The 18267-nt window shown below is 37.0% G+C and overlaps 1 protein-coding gene across 1 annotated transcript in view; it reads left to right on the top strand.

Annotated features, from left to right (window-relative positions):
• The first annotated feature begins 2509 nt into the window (after window positions 1–2509).
• Window positions 2510–18267, top strand: part of LOC128867974 (uncharacterized) — a 38504-nt gene continuing 22746 nt past the window's right edge. Inside the window, exon 1 of the mRNA XM_054109636.1 lies at window positions 2510–3821. Coding sequence (XP_053965611.1) covers window positions 3785–3821 — 37 coding nt within the window. The 5' untranslated portion in view covers window positions 2510–3784. The remainder of the gene's footprint in view (window positions 3822–18267) is intronic.

The raw sequence follows: 18267 nt of genomic DNA, 5'->3' as shown, positions 1-18267 counted from the left end.
GGAGCAGGAGTAGGGGGCCCAGGATCCACAAATCATTCACTCTCACCAGGAACACCACCATCTTCCCAGCGGAATTATATGCAATAATGGAAGCAGCAAATATCATGCAACGTAGAAACCACAAGAGAGTAAAGATTAGAATACTCTCGGACAGCCAATCAGTTCTAAAAGCTTTAGATAGCTATACCTACAACTCAAAAACTCTCTTAGAATGCCACAAGGCACCCAACAACCTGGCATCAAAAACAATGTCTCATTAATTTGGGTACCAGGACATGAGAGATATGACGGCAACGAAAAGGCAGACTTTCAAGCCAAAAAAGGGGCAGATGTAAATTTCATCGGACCTAGTCCCATGTTTGGATTTCACAAAAACAGCCTAAAACAAAAAGTAAAACACTGCGCCTAAACCCTAATAAATCAGCATTGGAACAACGTAGAGGGTCTTAGACGCTCCAAAAAGTTCTTAAGTTTCAATGCTAAAAGAGCTAACATGGCCCTCACGTTAAACAAAAAGAGCATTGCACTCTCACAGGCGGCCTCACGGGTGACTTCATCTGCAACAAACACTTACATATCGTTCCGTCAATTTGCTTGTATTCAAAAACCGACGAGAGCACTATGTACCATGTTATGTTCACACTGCTTGACAGCAACTGACGCTAGCGACAGGCGGGAAAAAATTCACATATGTGCAGGAAGGTTATAGGTCTGCTTATGTAAGCGCGCGTAATTCAAATTTGTCAGGTGTTAGAAATAAAAAACAAAGTCAGATACTTTTCTAACAGACCTCGTAAATTTCTCGCAATGAAGTATGGGAGATTCCCCATTTTTTCTCAGATGTAATTAAACAATATTTATATATTAGTTTGGGGGAAAATAAATCTATTATTTCCTCGGTAGAAGGCTGTTGTGGTCGATGTCTCGTAAAGTATCAAAAGTAAAGTAAGTCAATTTAAAGTTTATGCTCCTTGTCAAGGGTGAAAATTTGTTTGCTGTTTTTTGTTTGTTCCATTCAGTTGTGAGTTACAGGGTGTTTGTATGGAAGTCAACAAAGAGAAAATTCGGCACATTTTGGTTTTTCTTTGATAAAGGCGAAAATGCTAGCCAAGTGGCTGAAATTGTGAATGGTGCTTAACTGTTACAGTATCGGCACCATAAGATACTGTAACAGCTAATTGCGTGGAATTCTGGTTTCGTTGATTTCATTCAGGCATTTTTGATGTTAAAGAAAATGAAGGAAAATGGCGATAAAATCACAGATATAATCGAACTTGACCGGGATGTTAGTAGTTGTAGTATCGCCCAGGAGCTAAAGGTGGATAATATATATATATTTTCCCATAGTTCCTAGATGAAGTATAGGGCCTCAATAAACAAGTTATAATTTCGTTTGTTTAGATTGACTCCAGGAACGGCCTGCTCTGTCCGCCTCTGTTGCTACTTGTGACCTCCCAGTGTTGGCTGGTCGTCCGCACCTATGGCTTCCTTGGGGATTCCAGTCTAGCGCTGTCCTTGCGATGTCAGCCCGTGGTTTGCGCAATTTGTGTCCGATACATTTCCACTAGCGGCGCATAATTTCTATGTGAACTGGTGTTTGACCGGTAGCCGCCTAAAGATCATCGTTGCTTATAATATCAGGCCAGAATATCCGCATTATCTTTCATAGGCAACGGTTTAGGAGGGATTGCAATAATTCTGATATGCTTGTTGTTAAGTTCCATATTTCACATCCATACAGAACATCGACTTCCCGTTAGCATCAAATATTTTCAATAGGATCAGTTTTAAACCATTTGCGCAAAAATTCTGCTCACAAACAATGGATTTCTTTTTCCCCAAAGTAACCGGTACTTGCAAGTCTAAGTTTCCCAATAAAGTTTGAGATGGTGAGCATTGCATTAACGAGCCTATGTTTAAAAAATCTGGTTTAGCTGAAAAAACTGATGAGGAAATCGAGAAATGCGCTAAAAAATTTTTTTTATAATAGCCATGAGTATGGCAAAATAAATACTTTTTCCAGATAAAATTTAATAAAATTAAAAAAAAAGAATCATTGGGCCAAATCAGTCATTTTATACTGAATTACGCACACACTACCAATTAAGAGATGATGCTGGAAGCACAGCCTACAATTTTTTATATACGATTTAAGCAAACTGCACCACAGTACCTTATGGAAACACTATAAACAATAGGCGCGGCGACATTATTAGCGTCGTTTGCTTAACAGATACAACAATGGAGGCACTGGTAGTGCTAGCAGTCGTTTAAACTCCAGCAAGTATTCGCGAGCTGCTTACAACTCCGCCTGCGTCTGCGCTTCGATGACTACTGCAACACTTCAGCGCTACAAGCGCATGCGCAACCGACGTGTGCACGCGCGCAGCCCGCATAAAGCACAATAAATATATATATATATATATAAAACAATAACAACGACCAACATACAGCAGCAGATAGCAGCAAGCAGACAACGGCAACGACAAAATTCAAAATATTTTTGCAGTACAATTCAGTTGGTGATGTACAACAGGCGGCAACGGAAGGTGTTTGAGGTGCGCGCGCTCAAGTCGAAACAGTAGCGAGGATATTAATGTAAAATAAATGTAACAAAACAAAAATTATAAATTTAAATAAATTTCAAGCTTGCATGTAAATGTGTTTGAAAGAAGCGACAAGACATTTCTTTAACTTGCTGCACGCTTCGGTGAAGATATTTCGGCTAGAAAACCTAATTTGAGTTACTGAACGAAACATTTTTTTTATTTTTTGTTTTTTACATATTTACAACAACACAGCGTATTGCGACATTGCAAAAGCGTTCGTACCATGAAATATGACGTTGAATATATGAAAGTGGTGGATAGCGAAGAATTGGTAAAAAAAAAAAATATTGAATAGCGTTCATTAGTTTTCTTTTTGCTACAAGCCACTTCGCAACGAAAGTGAAACTAATATTTGCTCGTTTAAGTGCTGCAATTTTATGCGTGATTTTATTGAGAAAAAAATCGAAACCGTGTGCGATGCTGTAATAATCTCAAGTGTTTATTTACTTTTTCAATTGGAGTGTATGCATTAAAAACAACAACAACAACAATTACTGCTAAAAATATAAAGCGATAAATAGTTGCAACTAAATACAGCAACAAAGTTAATAAGTGAACAAGCAGACAAATTGCAAAATGCCGAAGTAAAAAAGTATATAAATTCATAAATTTATGGTAAAAATAAAAACAAAAGCGTAAAAAGCCACATTTAAATGCTTAAAATAACAACAGCGCGTTAAATTTAGCAGCAAATCACTTTCATTTTCTTTGGTAGTTGGTAGCAAAACGCTGTGGGCACAACGCATCAGCGCATATGAAGGCCATTGAAGTGGTAGTTGCCAAGAGTCGGACATTCACGACCAACTAACAATCCAACCAATTAAGCGCTCGACCGACCAACAATATAAAGTTGCTAATCTGAAATTGCAATCTCAAGTGCTGCACATTAGGCGGCCGGTTTGAAAGCGTGTGTGTGTGCAGTTGGGAAGTACCCAGCAACAATCGCCAGCCAACACAGCGTCCAGGATTTTCAACACAAAAGTGCAAAACTCTCAAAACACTTCCGGCAGTAAAACGGAATTTTATTTGTCGCCTCGTTAACTGCACTATTAGGCAATAGCGAAGACAAAAAAAAAAAAAAACCGAAACCGAAAAAAGATTGTACATCATTTTCGGGCAGCAGTCAACACCGAATTGTACAAAACGGCGTCTAAACGCTTACACAATTCGACAAAATGCGTTTTGCCGCAACATCTCTACTATTTTGTGGTGGTAAGTAGTGCGAATTTGAAGCATTAAAATATAAAAAAAAAATACAATTATTTTTGCCATTCGCCAGCGGCTTGATGAGCGCGTCTCAAGGACGCTAATTGCCGACACAAAGGCAGCACTTGGCACGAAAATTTTGTAATGCTTAGGCAAATAAAATTAAATAACAAAAAAATGTTGCTTAAATACACCTACAAAATGTGCCACCAATGTGCGGAACTAAAGTAAACATTTACACAAATTATTTATTAACGGATTTCCAGGTGTTTGCCAAAACAAAGGTATAGAAATAAAATATAAAAATAAAATTAAGTTCAACGGCTACTGGGTATGCCCAAATGGGTCGCTACTTCGGATTTAGCACTATTTTTTTGCGTCAATCACGCAGTGTTGTAGTTTGTCAGCTGTGAGCATTTATGACACAGATTTCTAGTGCAGCAGCCCTCAGATAAATTGTAAAAATTCACTAACGAAATGGCAAGAGGTTCACAACTCGCACCAAGACAGATTGAATTGGGCACCAAAATCATACGATTTGAAGTTAGTGAAGTGGCTCTCTTTGGGAACTTGCGAAAGTAGGGTTATATGCATGCAGAACTCAAAGACGAAATTCGTTGTGTCAATAAGAAAATTGCGCAAAGTTTATAACCAAATTCTATGGGGTATTTCTTTAAAATTGTGGAACAACATCTAAACGCATAGCACAAATAGAAGGAGGAGCTCGGCCAAACACCCAAAAAGGGTGTACGCGCCAATTATATATATTATATATATATTTCTTTAAAAAATGCTTAACTGCTTAAAAATTGCCTGAAGGTTGCCATTTATCGCCTGTTAGTTTCTATAAAAATCTAATGAAAATACAAGGTGGTGCAAAATTAATCATTAAATCTGGTTTTTGAATAACTTTTTTACTAAACTAAATACAAAAATGATTTTAAGTGATGCAAATCGGAATTTTGACCTTCACGCGCTGCATTGCATGTCTGTTTGCATACTGCAACTGTCTAATTCACGCATTCAAGCATCAAATATGACAATTACAAAAATTATAAATCTTCCGGCAGGGTGACTAATTTTGCGCCACCTTGCATGTCTCTCCACTCTTTTTAACAATAATACCATTAGCACTGTGTAAATAAACAATGCGCATTTTTTCCAGTTCCAAAATATCCGTCCTTAATGAGACACCCTCTACCAGCCTACGCTTGCCAAATTGCAAATGAAATGCAGTTACGCATTTCAACACCACGCATTTCAACACCACAGTTTCAATGTCAAACGTCTGAAAAGGTGACTAACTACACCCATACACGCATACACGCATACACACATGCATGCATTCATGTGCACAAAAGACTTAAGCAACGAACTTGATTGCAAGTGCTCTTATTTGAACTTATTTGAAGTGCCTGCTTTGTGCGCGTGCGCCTTTTATTCTGAGCCACTTCTGTTGGCACTTTTCAAACAGTGAAAGTACCTTGGAACATCAGCAAGTGCTAATTGTATTGATTGATTTATTTTTAATTTGTAAAGTAGATGCTGCAGTTTCTAAGAAAGTTTCTGATTGTCACTGCCATAAACTTTCATTTTTAATTAGAAGCATCGCTCTCGAAAAATGTATGTGTGTGTATGCATGATTTTAATTCTTATTATTTATTTTCGGGTAGCTAAGAAGACATACTAGTTTTTAAAATATTTGCAGAATAGTTTCCTTAAAAATTTCTCTTTTAATGATGTGCAGGAGGAGACACTAAGTGAGAAATTGTAAATTTAAAACTTTGTCAAGCCAGTGTTAGGGCTAGGTTCAAATTTTATTGATAATTTCGTCAAATTGATATACTTTTTAATTAAAAATAGAAAACAATATTTTTTTAATTAAAAAACACTTTTTTTTAATATTTCTTAAAATCGAGTATCTCAACAACGCTTGAGTTTGGAATACCATAGAATTTAACAAAATTAATCAAAAATGAGCTAAGCATCGAAGACTACTTTCCTGAAAAAGTTAAAAATTTTCGAAATACAAGTACATAAATAATATTTTACATAGAGCTTCATAGTTATGTTGTTTCTATCGGACAGGGTCCCAGAGGACGCGAGGGATTGATTTTAAGTGATTCTGCCTAATTAAAACAAATAATAAAAGTTTAAGGGGTCAGGGACAGTCAGAATTTTCAAAAAATTGGATTTTGAGTTTTGCATTTTCTGAAAGTATAATATCTTAAAAATATTGTGTGAAAATTTGAAGTGAATCTGACGAATACTTTTCGAGCTATTCAACAATTAAAAAAGGGCACTCGGGCGCTCCGGAGCGTTCGCAAAACTTTAAACGCTTTAAATGCACTGTAACTTAAGAACCGCTTGGTAGATTTCAATAAAATTATTAATGCTTTTGAAAAACATAAAAAACTCGTGCTTGATCGAAGGATTTTTTTTTTTAATTTCGATTTTTTTAAACAATTAATTGTCGTTTTTTCTCGAAAACCTGAAAAATATTTCCTGAGGCCGCCGTTAATTTTGAAAAATAAAGATTCGACCAGGCACAAGGTTATCTATTAATAAAATTAATTTCTCTTGTCCAACTGATTTTAGATGAATCTCCAAGGACTTGTGATGGTCTCCGCAAGGGACGTCTGGAGAAACGGGTTCCACACAAACAGTGATAACTTTTTCAATTATTAATTTTTTTTTTAAATTTTGCTAAAGTCAAGTCGAAACATGATGTATTAATGCTACAATATGTTTTTAATTTTGTAAAATAAAGCAATTGACTCGCAAAAAAAAAAAAAATTATTGAAAGTCATCATTTTTCGGGCCTTTGACTACCCCTAACCCCTTAATATATAAAGCACAGGGACCTATTTTTAAAGTTTTGGAAATTGAATTATTTTTTATATAATTTTTTTAGCTTATTTACTTACAACATTCATATAAATCCAAGTTTCAAACTAAGTGCAAATTTATAACGAAGCCCAAAAAATGCATCAAAATGTCGTACATTTTAATCAGAATTTTTACAATAATTTTAACTACGGAGGCTTATAAAAAAAAAAAAATAAATAATTGGCGCGTACACTTCTGTTAGGTGTTTGGCCGAGCTCCTCCTCCTATTTGTGGTGTGCGTCTTGATGTTGTTCCACAAATGGAGGGACCTACAGTTTCAAGCCGACTCCGAACGGCAGATATTTTTATGAGGAGCTTTTTCATGGCAGAAATACCTGCCGAGGGGCGACCGCTATTAGAAAAATGTTTTTATTAATTTTGCCTTCACCGAGATTCGAACCAACGACCTCTCTGTGAATTCCGAATGGTAATCACGCACCAACCCATTCGGCTACGGCGGCCGCCCAAGGAGGCTTATAGTCCAGTTAATTTCGGTTTGTAGAGACTCAAAATCTCGTTGGTTTTTCACATTTTTTTCTGCTGGTATCGTGCTTTTTCTTTATATAATGAAAACAGCCAACACTGCCAACCAAAAAAATGTCCTAAAAACCAAAGCAATTGTCGATAAGTCGACAGAATAAAGTTCTAAATATGAAAACCACTTTGCCATAGCGATAGCGCCTCAACATATTGACCAGTTTTCAATATATTTTGCTTTGTTTTTGCATGTTTACAAAAACTATTTAAATGAAATGTACAAACTTTAATTAAAAATAAATTGAAAATAGCCTCAAATTTTGTATCCCAACTCCACGATTTTTAATTACAATAAAATTTAGGAAGATTTTTTTATAGTTTATTAAATTCTAGTGCAACAAAGTACACTTTATTTTGCAAACAAAAAACTCCTTGATTTTTTATAATTCTATGTCTTAAATTTTTTCTATGTAACAAATGTTGGACATCAGGCGGCCAATTAAGCTCCCTGACCATTGCAGTATTTTTCAAGCGGAAGTCTTTGGGGTAGGAAAGGCTGCACAAATAGCGCTAGCAAGGACACCGAGCAACACCTATATATGTTGGACAGTCAAACGGCAATAAAGGCAATAAACTCATATGAAATTTCATCTAAAAACTTTCTTAGAACCAGGAAAGCCATAGCGCGACTAGCCGCAGACAGACGGTTACACATCATTGGGTACTCGGGCATAAGGGCATTGCAGAAAACGAAATTGTAGATGAGATTGCCAAAACCGCTGTTTACATACAATTCGAACAAGAAAATGACATATTGAAACCTGAAATACGGTATACAATGACATCGCTGTGGACATGAAAACACGGATAGACAGGAGGTGGAATATTCTAGCCACTTGTAAAACCACGAAAATCATGTGTGCACAGAATGCAGATAAATACGCCAGATTCGTACTAGCCCTGCCTAGAAAGGAAATCAGAATTATCGTAGGTCTACTGACAGGCCACAACTTGCGAGCGGCACACGAAAACAGCTGCAGATTTTGCAATGAACTAGAAGAAACTCTTGAACCCCTTCTATGTTCTTGCCCTGCATTAGCTAGAATCCGAATGAAATGTTTAGGAGGTCTACAAAATGAGAGGTTAGATTGTCTCTTGAAGGTTAGAGCTTCAGAGCTTACTTATATTCGCAAAAGACGCAAGCTTATTATGATACAAGAAGCCTACTACAAGGAAACGTAAGGGTCAAGCTCCATCTGGTACCATTAAAGAACCATAGGTCTATGCGATGGCTTTCAGCCAGACAAGTCAACCTAACCTAAACGTATATGTTTTAATTTAAAACAACATCTAGGCGCGTATTTTGGCCCTCCATATATAATTGACGCTTGCAGACTTTATTGTGTGCTTGGCCAAGCTTTTCCTCCTATTTGTGGTGTGCGTCATACGATTTTTTGCTCAAATGGAGGGACCTACAATTTTATGCCGGTTTCGAATGGCAAATGTTTTTATGAGCAACTTTTTCATAGTAGAAATACTCTGGGAGGTTTGCCATTGTCTTCCGTAGGGCGACCGCTTAAAAAAATCTTTCTATTATTTGGCGCTTCATGCGCTGTGATTCCAGGGGTTTTTCTGGGCACTACCGAATGTAGCCACGCACTATTCCATACGGCTACGGCGGTCTACGAAATCTCAGTTCATCCTGAAAAAGTCACAGTTTAGTATGATTTACTTGTCAGAGGCATCAATGGTCCACACTTTGTCAAAATTGAAGATGCAGTCCAAGTTATCGTGAATGATGAAAGATGCAGGAAAATTATTCGCAACTACGATTTGGTTCCCCACACATAAAATCATATATTGTATTTGGCCATTTTATTGATGTTTATACTGTTTATGGATTTTTAAGCTGCTAAAACAAAACAAAAACTCTTTACATATCGCTTATATCCTTTAATAGTGTCATAATTTGGGAAAGAATTTATTTTTTAGATAAATATGCAGAAATGGCCACAAGCTTTTTTTTATGCTGTGTAAAAAAAATCATTGCGATATCTACTAACAGTATCTCATTAGATAAAAATGTGTCTTTACTTTTCCTTAGAAAGGCATAGTAAATGGAAAAATTTGGGATAGTTTTTTCGACATTTCGGTTTTTTTCACATCATTGACATTCTTTCCGTAAATGAGCGATATTTACGTTTAACATTTGTTTCTCTATTTTGCTCAGGAGTGCTGTTCAGAATTGAATTATTTCTTTGCTTATACAAGTATGCAGCCTTAACTTCTTCGTACATAATAACGTATTTTCAATCTTCCTTATGATTTTCAATAAATTTATTTTCCTAGTCAATTGTTTTATTTGACAAAAATAAAAACATATTGTAGCATTAATACAGCAGGTTTCGACTTGACTTTAGCAAAATTAAAAAAAAAATCATAATTGTAAAAGTTATCGCTGTTTGTGTGGATCCCGTTTCTCCAGAAGTCCCTTGAGGTGATCATCATAAGTCCATCGGATAAGAGAAATTAGTTTTATTAATTGAAGATCTTGTGTCTGAACGAAGATTTTCTTTCAAAATTAACGAAAATGGTGGCATCAGGAAATACTTTCAAAATTTTCTAAAAAAACCGACAATTAATTGTTAAAAAAATAACGAAATTTATGAAAAAAATCCTTCAATCAGGCACGAGTTTTTTATGTTTTTCAAAAGCAGTATACATTTTATTAAAATCTACCAAGCGGTTTTTAAGTTGACTGATCACCAGTTCAAAAAACATAGTTTTGAGAAAAGTGCATTTAAAGTGTCAGCGTCATAGCAGTTTCCAAAATATTGATTTGCTGTTGCCTACGTAGCATTCGTGTTATCGTTGACGCGCTTATCTGTCACTTTCATAGGTATGTTGCTGCTGCTAGCTACTTGCTCTCGAACTCTCCGCAGCGCCCGAGCGCCCTTTGTTAATTGTTGAATAACTCGAAAAGTATTTGTCAGATGCACTTCAAATATATTATATTTTCAGAAAATTTAAAAACAATAAATCAAAGTTTTTGAAAATTCTGACTACCCCATATGTATGTATGAGTATGTATCTTTCAGACGATCGATAATGGTTTACAAGATTTTCTAATTCTGACATATTTTCAATCCTTCAAAGCCATTTAAGCTTATCAGATACACTCGATTTTTCATGCTTGGGTTGATGATAGACCCAAATATTTATGGCTCTGGTGTAGCCCTGGTCATATTAATTCTTGATTTGAATACTTTTTACAAATCCAGCGACACATTTTGCCTTCGCACATAACTTTATCTACATAGTTTCTTTTAAAATATCTAAGCAGTATATTTTCGAATACGGAAAAGCTCACTAAATTGCTTTAACACAATGAACTTCTTCACTGTGCTTGGAATATGGCCATAGATTACAGCTTTGCAACTACTTTAACCTCATTTTTCGTACAGTTGCCAGTACTTCATACGGCCGCTAATATTCTGAAATACTTATTATACTCTTTATGTAGTTGAATTATTTATTTAACAACTAAATATTTGTACGTACTCGTACACTCATAGCACAGATATTGGTAAAATTTACAATTCGCTTTTATTCTGCTGCCCATTGACAGCCATCAAAAAGTCTCCATAATAAAAATCATACTATGACTTATAAATAAGAAAAAAAGCCAACGTTGTATGTATATGTATATAAGTATACAAATTTGTAACTGGGCATATGCAAATAAAAGCGAAAACAGGCGAAAATGAGGAAACACTGGTAACGCTGGAAGAAATCACCGAAACTGGTTCCGTGACTGAGGAAAAGAAAGTGAAAACTATGAGTGTAAAGCCCAAGCGGAATGAAGTGGTCATGTGGTTGTTGCTCTTATTACAGTTGTTGCTTTTATTACTGTCGTTATATTTTATTGCTTTTGTTTTTAGTTTGCATTGGTAGACGCCGCAAGTTGTTATTATTATTGCTTTTATTAATGCTAAAGCTGCTATGGTTGATGGCAGCTGTTTTTGTTGTAACTCTTTGCGACTTTATTTAGTTATTTATGTATATTAATTTGCTCGGTTGTTAAAAAAGGCATTTAAATGCCATTGCATTACAATTTAAATTAGACTATTTCACTTTTTATGATATTTGTTCCTTAGTGCATATAAAAGCGTTACCGATTGATAAATCTGGTATCAAATGTAGGGACATACATTCTGTCTGTTGTTCATTTAAAAAGCGTGCGTTACACATATGTCTATATTTTTTTTGCTGGAATGTTGTTACAGAGGACAGTATAGTGTCGCAAAGTTTGGGCGTGATCTCTCAATTAGCTTGTTTTTGGAATTTAATATCAGTCAACCGCAGGTGTGCTCTGCGATTTTCAGTATGGGTAAAAAGATGGAACAAAGAATTGGTCTTAAATTTTGTGTTTTGATTAAGATTTTGTGTTTTTGATTTGATTTGATTTGATTTGATTCGGATTTCGTGTGCCAAATCGTTGAAAATATTGCAGAAATCCTATGGTGAATGTGATTTATCAAAAACACGGATCTTCGAATGGTATAAGGCTTTTGCAGAGGGCCGAGAAGTCGTGGAAAATTTGCCTCGATTTGGTCGCCCAACAACGTCTTCAACGAATGAAAAAGTCGACAAAGTCAATGAAATGGTGCTGAAAAACCATCACTTAAGTTGAGGAGGGTAGCTCGTGACCTTAGTAGACCTCACGAATCAATTCGCAACCTTTTACACCATCAATTGGGCATGGGACGCGTGGCTGCCCGACTCTTCCCAAAAGAGTTGAATTTCTTTCAAAAAATTCATCGGAAGAAGGTGGCCGAAGACATGCCTGAGCAAGTGAATTCGGACCAAACGTTTATCCAGCGTATTATAGCAGGTGATGAGACGTGGGTATATGAGTTTAACATGCAAACCAGTCAACAGGCGGCTCAATGGCGATACCCACATGAGCTGAAACCCAAAAAACCACGTGAAAGTCGGTCAAAAGTGAAAGTCACGCTACTCGTTCTCTTTGATTATCATGGTTTTGTGCATTCGAAATTCATTCCAAATGGTTCTACGATAAATAAAGAATATTATTTGGAAGTTATGCGACGTTTGAGAGAGAATGTGCTACTGAAACGGTCCAATTTGTGGAAAGAAAACTCATGGATCTTGCATCATGATAACGCACCGTCTCACAAGGCCCATATTGTGGACACTTTTTTGACCAAAAACTCGAAAAATATCATCGAACAACCACGGTATTCACCGGTTTCCCCTCTGTTTTCCTTTTCCCAAACCTTAAATTGCCACTCCCTTTATTGTAAGGGACACCCATTTTGGCTGCTTGCTTTCCTGTGGGCCAGAAATCAATTAGCACTACCGTGAGTCTGCAGGCATCCCTTCGTTTCATATTTGTTTAATGTTCACGTTTGTTTGCGGTTGTAGGTGGGCCATAACGTTTTGCTAACCGTCTGTATGCCATCTACAATCTGTGATTCGAAGATATTTTGAGGAGTGGGAATACCGATTGAGCAAGAATGTTACCCTTGGCAGATCTTGTCAGTTCGTTTACTTTTTCCTTTCCTTCAATATTCCGTTCTCCTGGGAGCTAGATTAAGGTAATGTTATAGTTTTCACTCAAGGGGATACGGCTATTCATGCTTTGTTCCACCAGTTTAGAGGTTGATGTGGTCGAGGTCAGTATCTGGATTACAGTTTGGCTATCCGAAGGAGAAGCGATATTGACATTAAAAGAGGAATCTGCTATTTATAGCATACAAACTTCCCCAATTGCCAGCACTTTCACCTGGAAGTAACTGCAAGTATTAGGAAGACATACAGATTTTTCAATTCTAAGTCTATGATAATAATTCTTGCTCCAATACCACAATCCAATTTTGACTTATCTACGTAGACTGGAGTGTCGAAGTTGTTTGGTGAGAGTCCCCTACTCCATTCATCCCGAGATTGAAAGAGAGTGGTAAAATTAGTATTGAACGCCACCGTTGGGACGATGTAATCAGTCCTGTCCTAGGTGAACTGAGTTCGTTGCATGCGTTCATTAATTAGTGGTACCTAAGTCTAGAATGCTAACATGGAAGCCCAACATTGAGGATAAGGATGGTAACTGTTGACTTATATGGATGCAAGAGTGATATTAGAAAAAGATGGGGCCTCTCACCTAGAGTTGTATTTTGAAGCCAGTTATAGGTCTGCTCTCATTGGAATCAGTGGGGCATTTCGAACTACTTCTACTCTAGCACTTAACCCAATGCTAAATGTGGAACCTACATAATACTAGGAGGCTCAAGCTTACAGGATCGACCTGCCTTACGGACACTCAAGTATCATCAGAAAGAGTTCATCCCCTTGGCGACTGATTATTGTACAGCCCCTCTTAGTCCAAGCGGGACATTCATTCTCCACTCACATTTACTCTAGTGCACCATTTGGTGACAGGGCCTGCTGAACCTGTTCACGGATGGCTCGAAGTTGGATGGAAGAGTTGGCAAAGGAGTATTCTACGAGGAGCTCTCCATCAGACTCAAGTTCAGCTTATCAAAGAAGCAGCTGAGTGTAAAACTTGTTGCTGCTCACTTGTGTAATACTTGCCATGGAAGTAAATATCTACTACGACAGCCAAGCACCGATCAAGGACCTGGGCTCGATAATGGTCGGCTCGTCACTGCTCGGTTGACATCCATAATTCCCCTTACCCCTTTTTTTCTGTCATATTAGTTTCCTCTTCCTTGTCGTAGCACAGAGGACGAATTTGATTTCTTCATCCAAATGTGCCCTCTCTCTGGGCAACCATTTGAACCTAACCTTAGTGGCTAAAAAATTGCGTTCACTTTTTATAATTTTTTCCTTGAAGCCGATGTGCATTTTCTTCCATATAAAAATATGTCGTGTACCTGTTATTATAAAACTGGCAATCAATTTCGGTGAACAACGTAATTGCCTGACAATTTCTGCATAATAAGACAAACAGTAGCTACAAAATAAACCAAAACTCCAATTAGTTCATTGAAGTGGAATTTTTGAAAGTAATGCAGATAAACACTAAAATAAACAAAAGAGGGAAAAGTGAGTCCGTATGTGTGAGTTCATATGGTATTACATGAGCGTGTCTTATTGCTTCCTCAAGCTGCCCATGACGTCACTTAAACCAAGTCACAAAAGCATTGCAGACACAACAACAAAAAGAGCTGACAACCACCATAACGAACCGGCCGGCAAGCAGGCATAGCAGGCAGGGAACGGTGCGTTTTGGACTGAGGCTGCTGCGCTAATGTCAAGCTGCCGAGTTACGCATTTTATTACTTCATCATTTCAAACTACTTTTACATTTTTTTTAATGCTACACTCCTTTTTTATTTATTTTATTTTTTTCGTGCTCCGCATACCTTTTCCATTCACATTTCATGGCAGCCGGAGCGCATGAGCAATTTTTTTATCGCGCACATTTATCTCTTGGCTTGAGATGTAGGAGCTACGCATGCGCATAGAGGCGTAGCCGCTTGTTCCGCCATGCCGCATTTTCCTCTTCGCAGATACACGTATTTACTTTTACAGATAATTTTTTTACGGCTGTTTGGTTATTTAATACCAGCCGCTTGCTGCTTTCCTCTAGGGGCGGTGCCTCTGCACTTATGCACTGTTTTGTTATTTCAGCGGGTTTAATTGCCTGGATTATTGCTGTAGTGCTAGGTTAATCCTCAAGTTACGCAACTGAAGAAAAAAAACGGCGTATCACTCAAACATCTGCAACAACGAAATGCACAGACAGAGGCTGGCGAGATCGTAAAAAACCAAGCAGCAGGCGAACAAGTTTTTCCAACCATAACGGGCTGCCCATGAATGTGGTTGTGTGCATGTTGCAAGTGTGAAATACGAGTGGTATGCATGGCAAACAGTAACAAGAACAACAAAAACAACTACGAAAGCAATAATGCAGCATCCCAGCAGCATGACGTGTTTAATTTCTGAAATAAATGCGATTTGACAACTGCAAATGCGGACATGTGCACGAACACACAGCCACATATGCACTCTTGCACAAACACACACACATACATACATATCACCAGCGCGTTGTTGCAATTTCGTCACCAGTTTTTATTTTCACTTTCGTTTGGAGGAAAATTTTATGGCAAAAACCGTACAAAAAAAAACCAAAATTCAATACTGAGGTGTAGAGTTGTTATTTCCAAATACATACAACAAAAAAGCCGTTACGTCGTATTGTAGTAATGAAAAACAACAATAAAGTTCAGAGATTGGGGTCACGATCCTTAGTGTTGGCGTTGGAGCCAGCACACCTTGTTACGTGAGTAGTTTGTGTTTTTACGCTTATCTCTTTGATGTTATGACTTCCTGCAACAGTCTGTGTTTATAATGACTAATGAGTTTATGAAATAATGCCGAGTTGTAGTTGGTTTTAAAGTTCGCTCATAAGTGCAATTAATTTTTTATTTGATGTATTTTACAACAAGATAAAAAGTGCTTTAAGAGCAATCCATCCCAATATGAGACTTTTACTGATTTAGCAAATAACTTTTTACTTGTATGAGTATCTTGGAGTATTCTGGATTCGAGGAGGCTGATTTTCGAATCATCTCTGCGTTGTGTTTGAGGTGTTGAGGCATAAATAGTATAGGGAAAACAGAGATGAAGGGAAGTTATGCTTCTCTCTTCTCTTAGAGTTCTTAATACATTAGAGAAGTCTGTGGAGGGATGCCGAATCAAGATTTCGATTCTTCAGTAACCACCTCAAACTCTGCATCAACTCAGCCCAGGTCCTGGGCGATGCTACGACTACTAACAACCCGGCCAACGTCGATTATTTCTGGAATGACAGTGACATTTTCAACATTATCGTCATTTTCTTTAACATCAAAAACACCTGCACGGAATCGAAGAAACCCAAATTGCACTTAAAATAAAGATTTCTACCACTCAAAATCATTTTCTATCTTTATTTATTAAAAACGTTATTCAATAACAAAACTAGATGATTCATTTTGCGCTACCTTTTGTATGCAAATGTGTATAGCTTTTTATATTTAAAAAAAAAACATAAAACGAGAAGGTGCAAACGGGATCCGCGAATTCCGGGATTAGCATTTCTACCATTCACACTATTACAAGTTTATATATAACAAACAAAATTGCCTTCATGAAAGTGGAAGTTTTTTTAATCTTTAGGTACTTTTCTGATGTTTTAGAATAGTTTGATTCTTGAGAGGTGGACACGAAGAGCACAGTTCTTATTCAACACAAAATATATACACATACGCCAACGATTAGTCCAGTCATCAAATCACCTTTTAAATGCACTTGAAGAGATCTTCTTCTACTTCTTCAGCGAATTCTCCTTAATGGCCTCTATCGACTTAAATGGCTTGTACCGACTTTGACTTGGTTTTTTAGGTGTTGACTCATGTAGATAGCGCCATTCAGCTGCCTATTGACTGGTTTGCATGTCATGATGCGGTGGATAAACGTTTGGTCCGAATTCACTTGCTCAAGCATGTCTTTGGCCACCTTTTTCTGGTGAAATTTTTGAAAGAAATTCAACTCTTTTGGAACGAGTCGAGCAGCCACGCCTCTTATGCCCAATTGATAGTGTAAAAGGTTGCGAATTGATTCGTGAAGTCCACTAAGGTCACGAGCTACCCTCCTCAACTTAAATGATGGTTTTCCAGCACCATTTCCTTGACTTTGTCGACTTTTTCATCCGACGTTGATAGGCGGCCAACTCTGGACAAATTTTCAACGACTTCTCGGCCCTCTGCAAAAGCCTTATACCACTCGTAGGTCTGTGTTTTTGATAAAGCACATTCACCATAGGATTTCTGCAACCTTTTCAACGATTCGGCACACGAAATCCGAATCAAATCAAATCAAATCAAATCAAAAACACAAAATCTTAATCAAAACACAAAATTTAAAACATATTCTTTATTTCATCATTTTAGCCATAGTGAAAATCGCAGAGCACACCTGAGGTTGACTGATATAATTAAATGCCAAAAACAAGCTAATTGACAGATCACGCTCAAACTCTGCGACAGTATAGAGGACAGTTGTGTCAACATTACACCAGACAAAAATTAGACATCTGGGTAACGCGAGCTTTTTAAATGAACATTTCCCGATATTTTTTTGACAGAATGTCCACTATATGTATACAGTGTACTCTCTCCTAATGGACACCTCTCTTAAGCAGGCATTTTTTTCAGTACCACAAATCCTTAAGAATTTATTTAAATTGTTATCTCTTGAGCGGACAACACTCGCATAATACCTTAACCCTCCTATAACTTTTATTATTTTATTAACTCTTCTTTACACTTTTCTTATAAGCGGACATCTCCCATAAGCGGACAAATTTTACAGTCCCTTATAATAGGTCCACATATAACTTGTTTATCTCCTTTTCGAGCTTGAATCCCAATTCATAATTAAAAAGCGAAATTTCCCACACAAAAATGTTCCCCTCCCCCAAATCCGGTAATATAAATAATAATCTTAATATTATTTAATTTTCAACTTCATTAAATAATTAAACAAACTGAAAACACTAAAATATTCTACCAAACCAATTTCTACGAAGAAACACTTTTCAAAACAGCCTTGACAGCTGATTATCAATTTTGCAGCCAATCTGCTATACGTGAACGGATAGATTAAGTTTTCTGAATTTATTGCCAATCACTCCATATGTGAACGTATTTTTAGGTGTCCGCTTAGAAGAGAGTACACTGTATTTCAAAATAAGCAACCTAAATGGTGCATTCTTCGCTTTCTTCTTCTTAGCATCACAGTTCTTGATGAACCATTGCTTCATTCATAACCAAGCGGCATCTTCCCTTATTCACAGTCACAGCCAACGCCTCACGCTTAGCTTTTTAAGGTCTGCTTCTATATTTTCGAGCCATCTTTTTTTGAGTGTCCTCTTCTTTGATCTCTTACTGGACATAATTCAAGCGCTTTTCGAGCTTTCTTCTCTTCTGGGGCTTAATAAATTGTATTACGGTTCCATTTCTGATTAATAGCTCCAACTCATGATTTTAGCCAA

Source organism: Anastrepha ludens, chromosome 2 (genome assembly GCF_028408465.1).
Source record: "Anastrepha ludens isolate Willacy chromosome 2, idAnaLude1.1, whole genome shotgun sequence".
In the NCBI taxonomy this organism is placed as follows: domain Eukaryota; kingdom Metazoa; phylum Arthropoda; class Insecta; order Diptera; family Tephritidae; genus Anastrepha; species Anastrepha ludens.
Note: the sequence above shows the minus strand (reverse complement) of the source record. Positions and strands in the feature narration are given on the sequence as shown.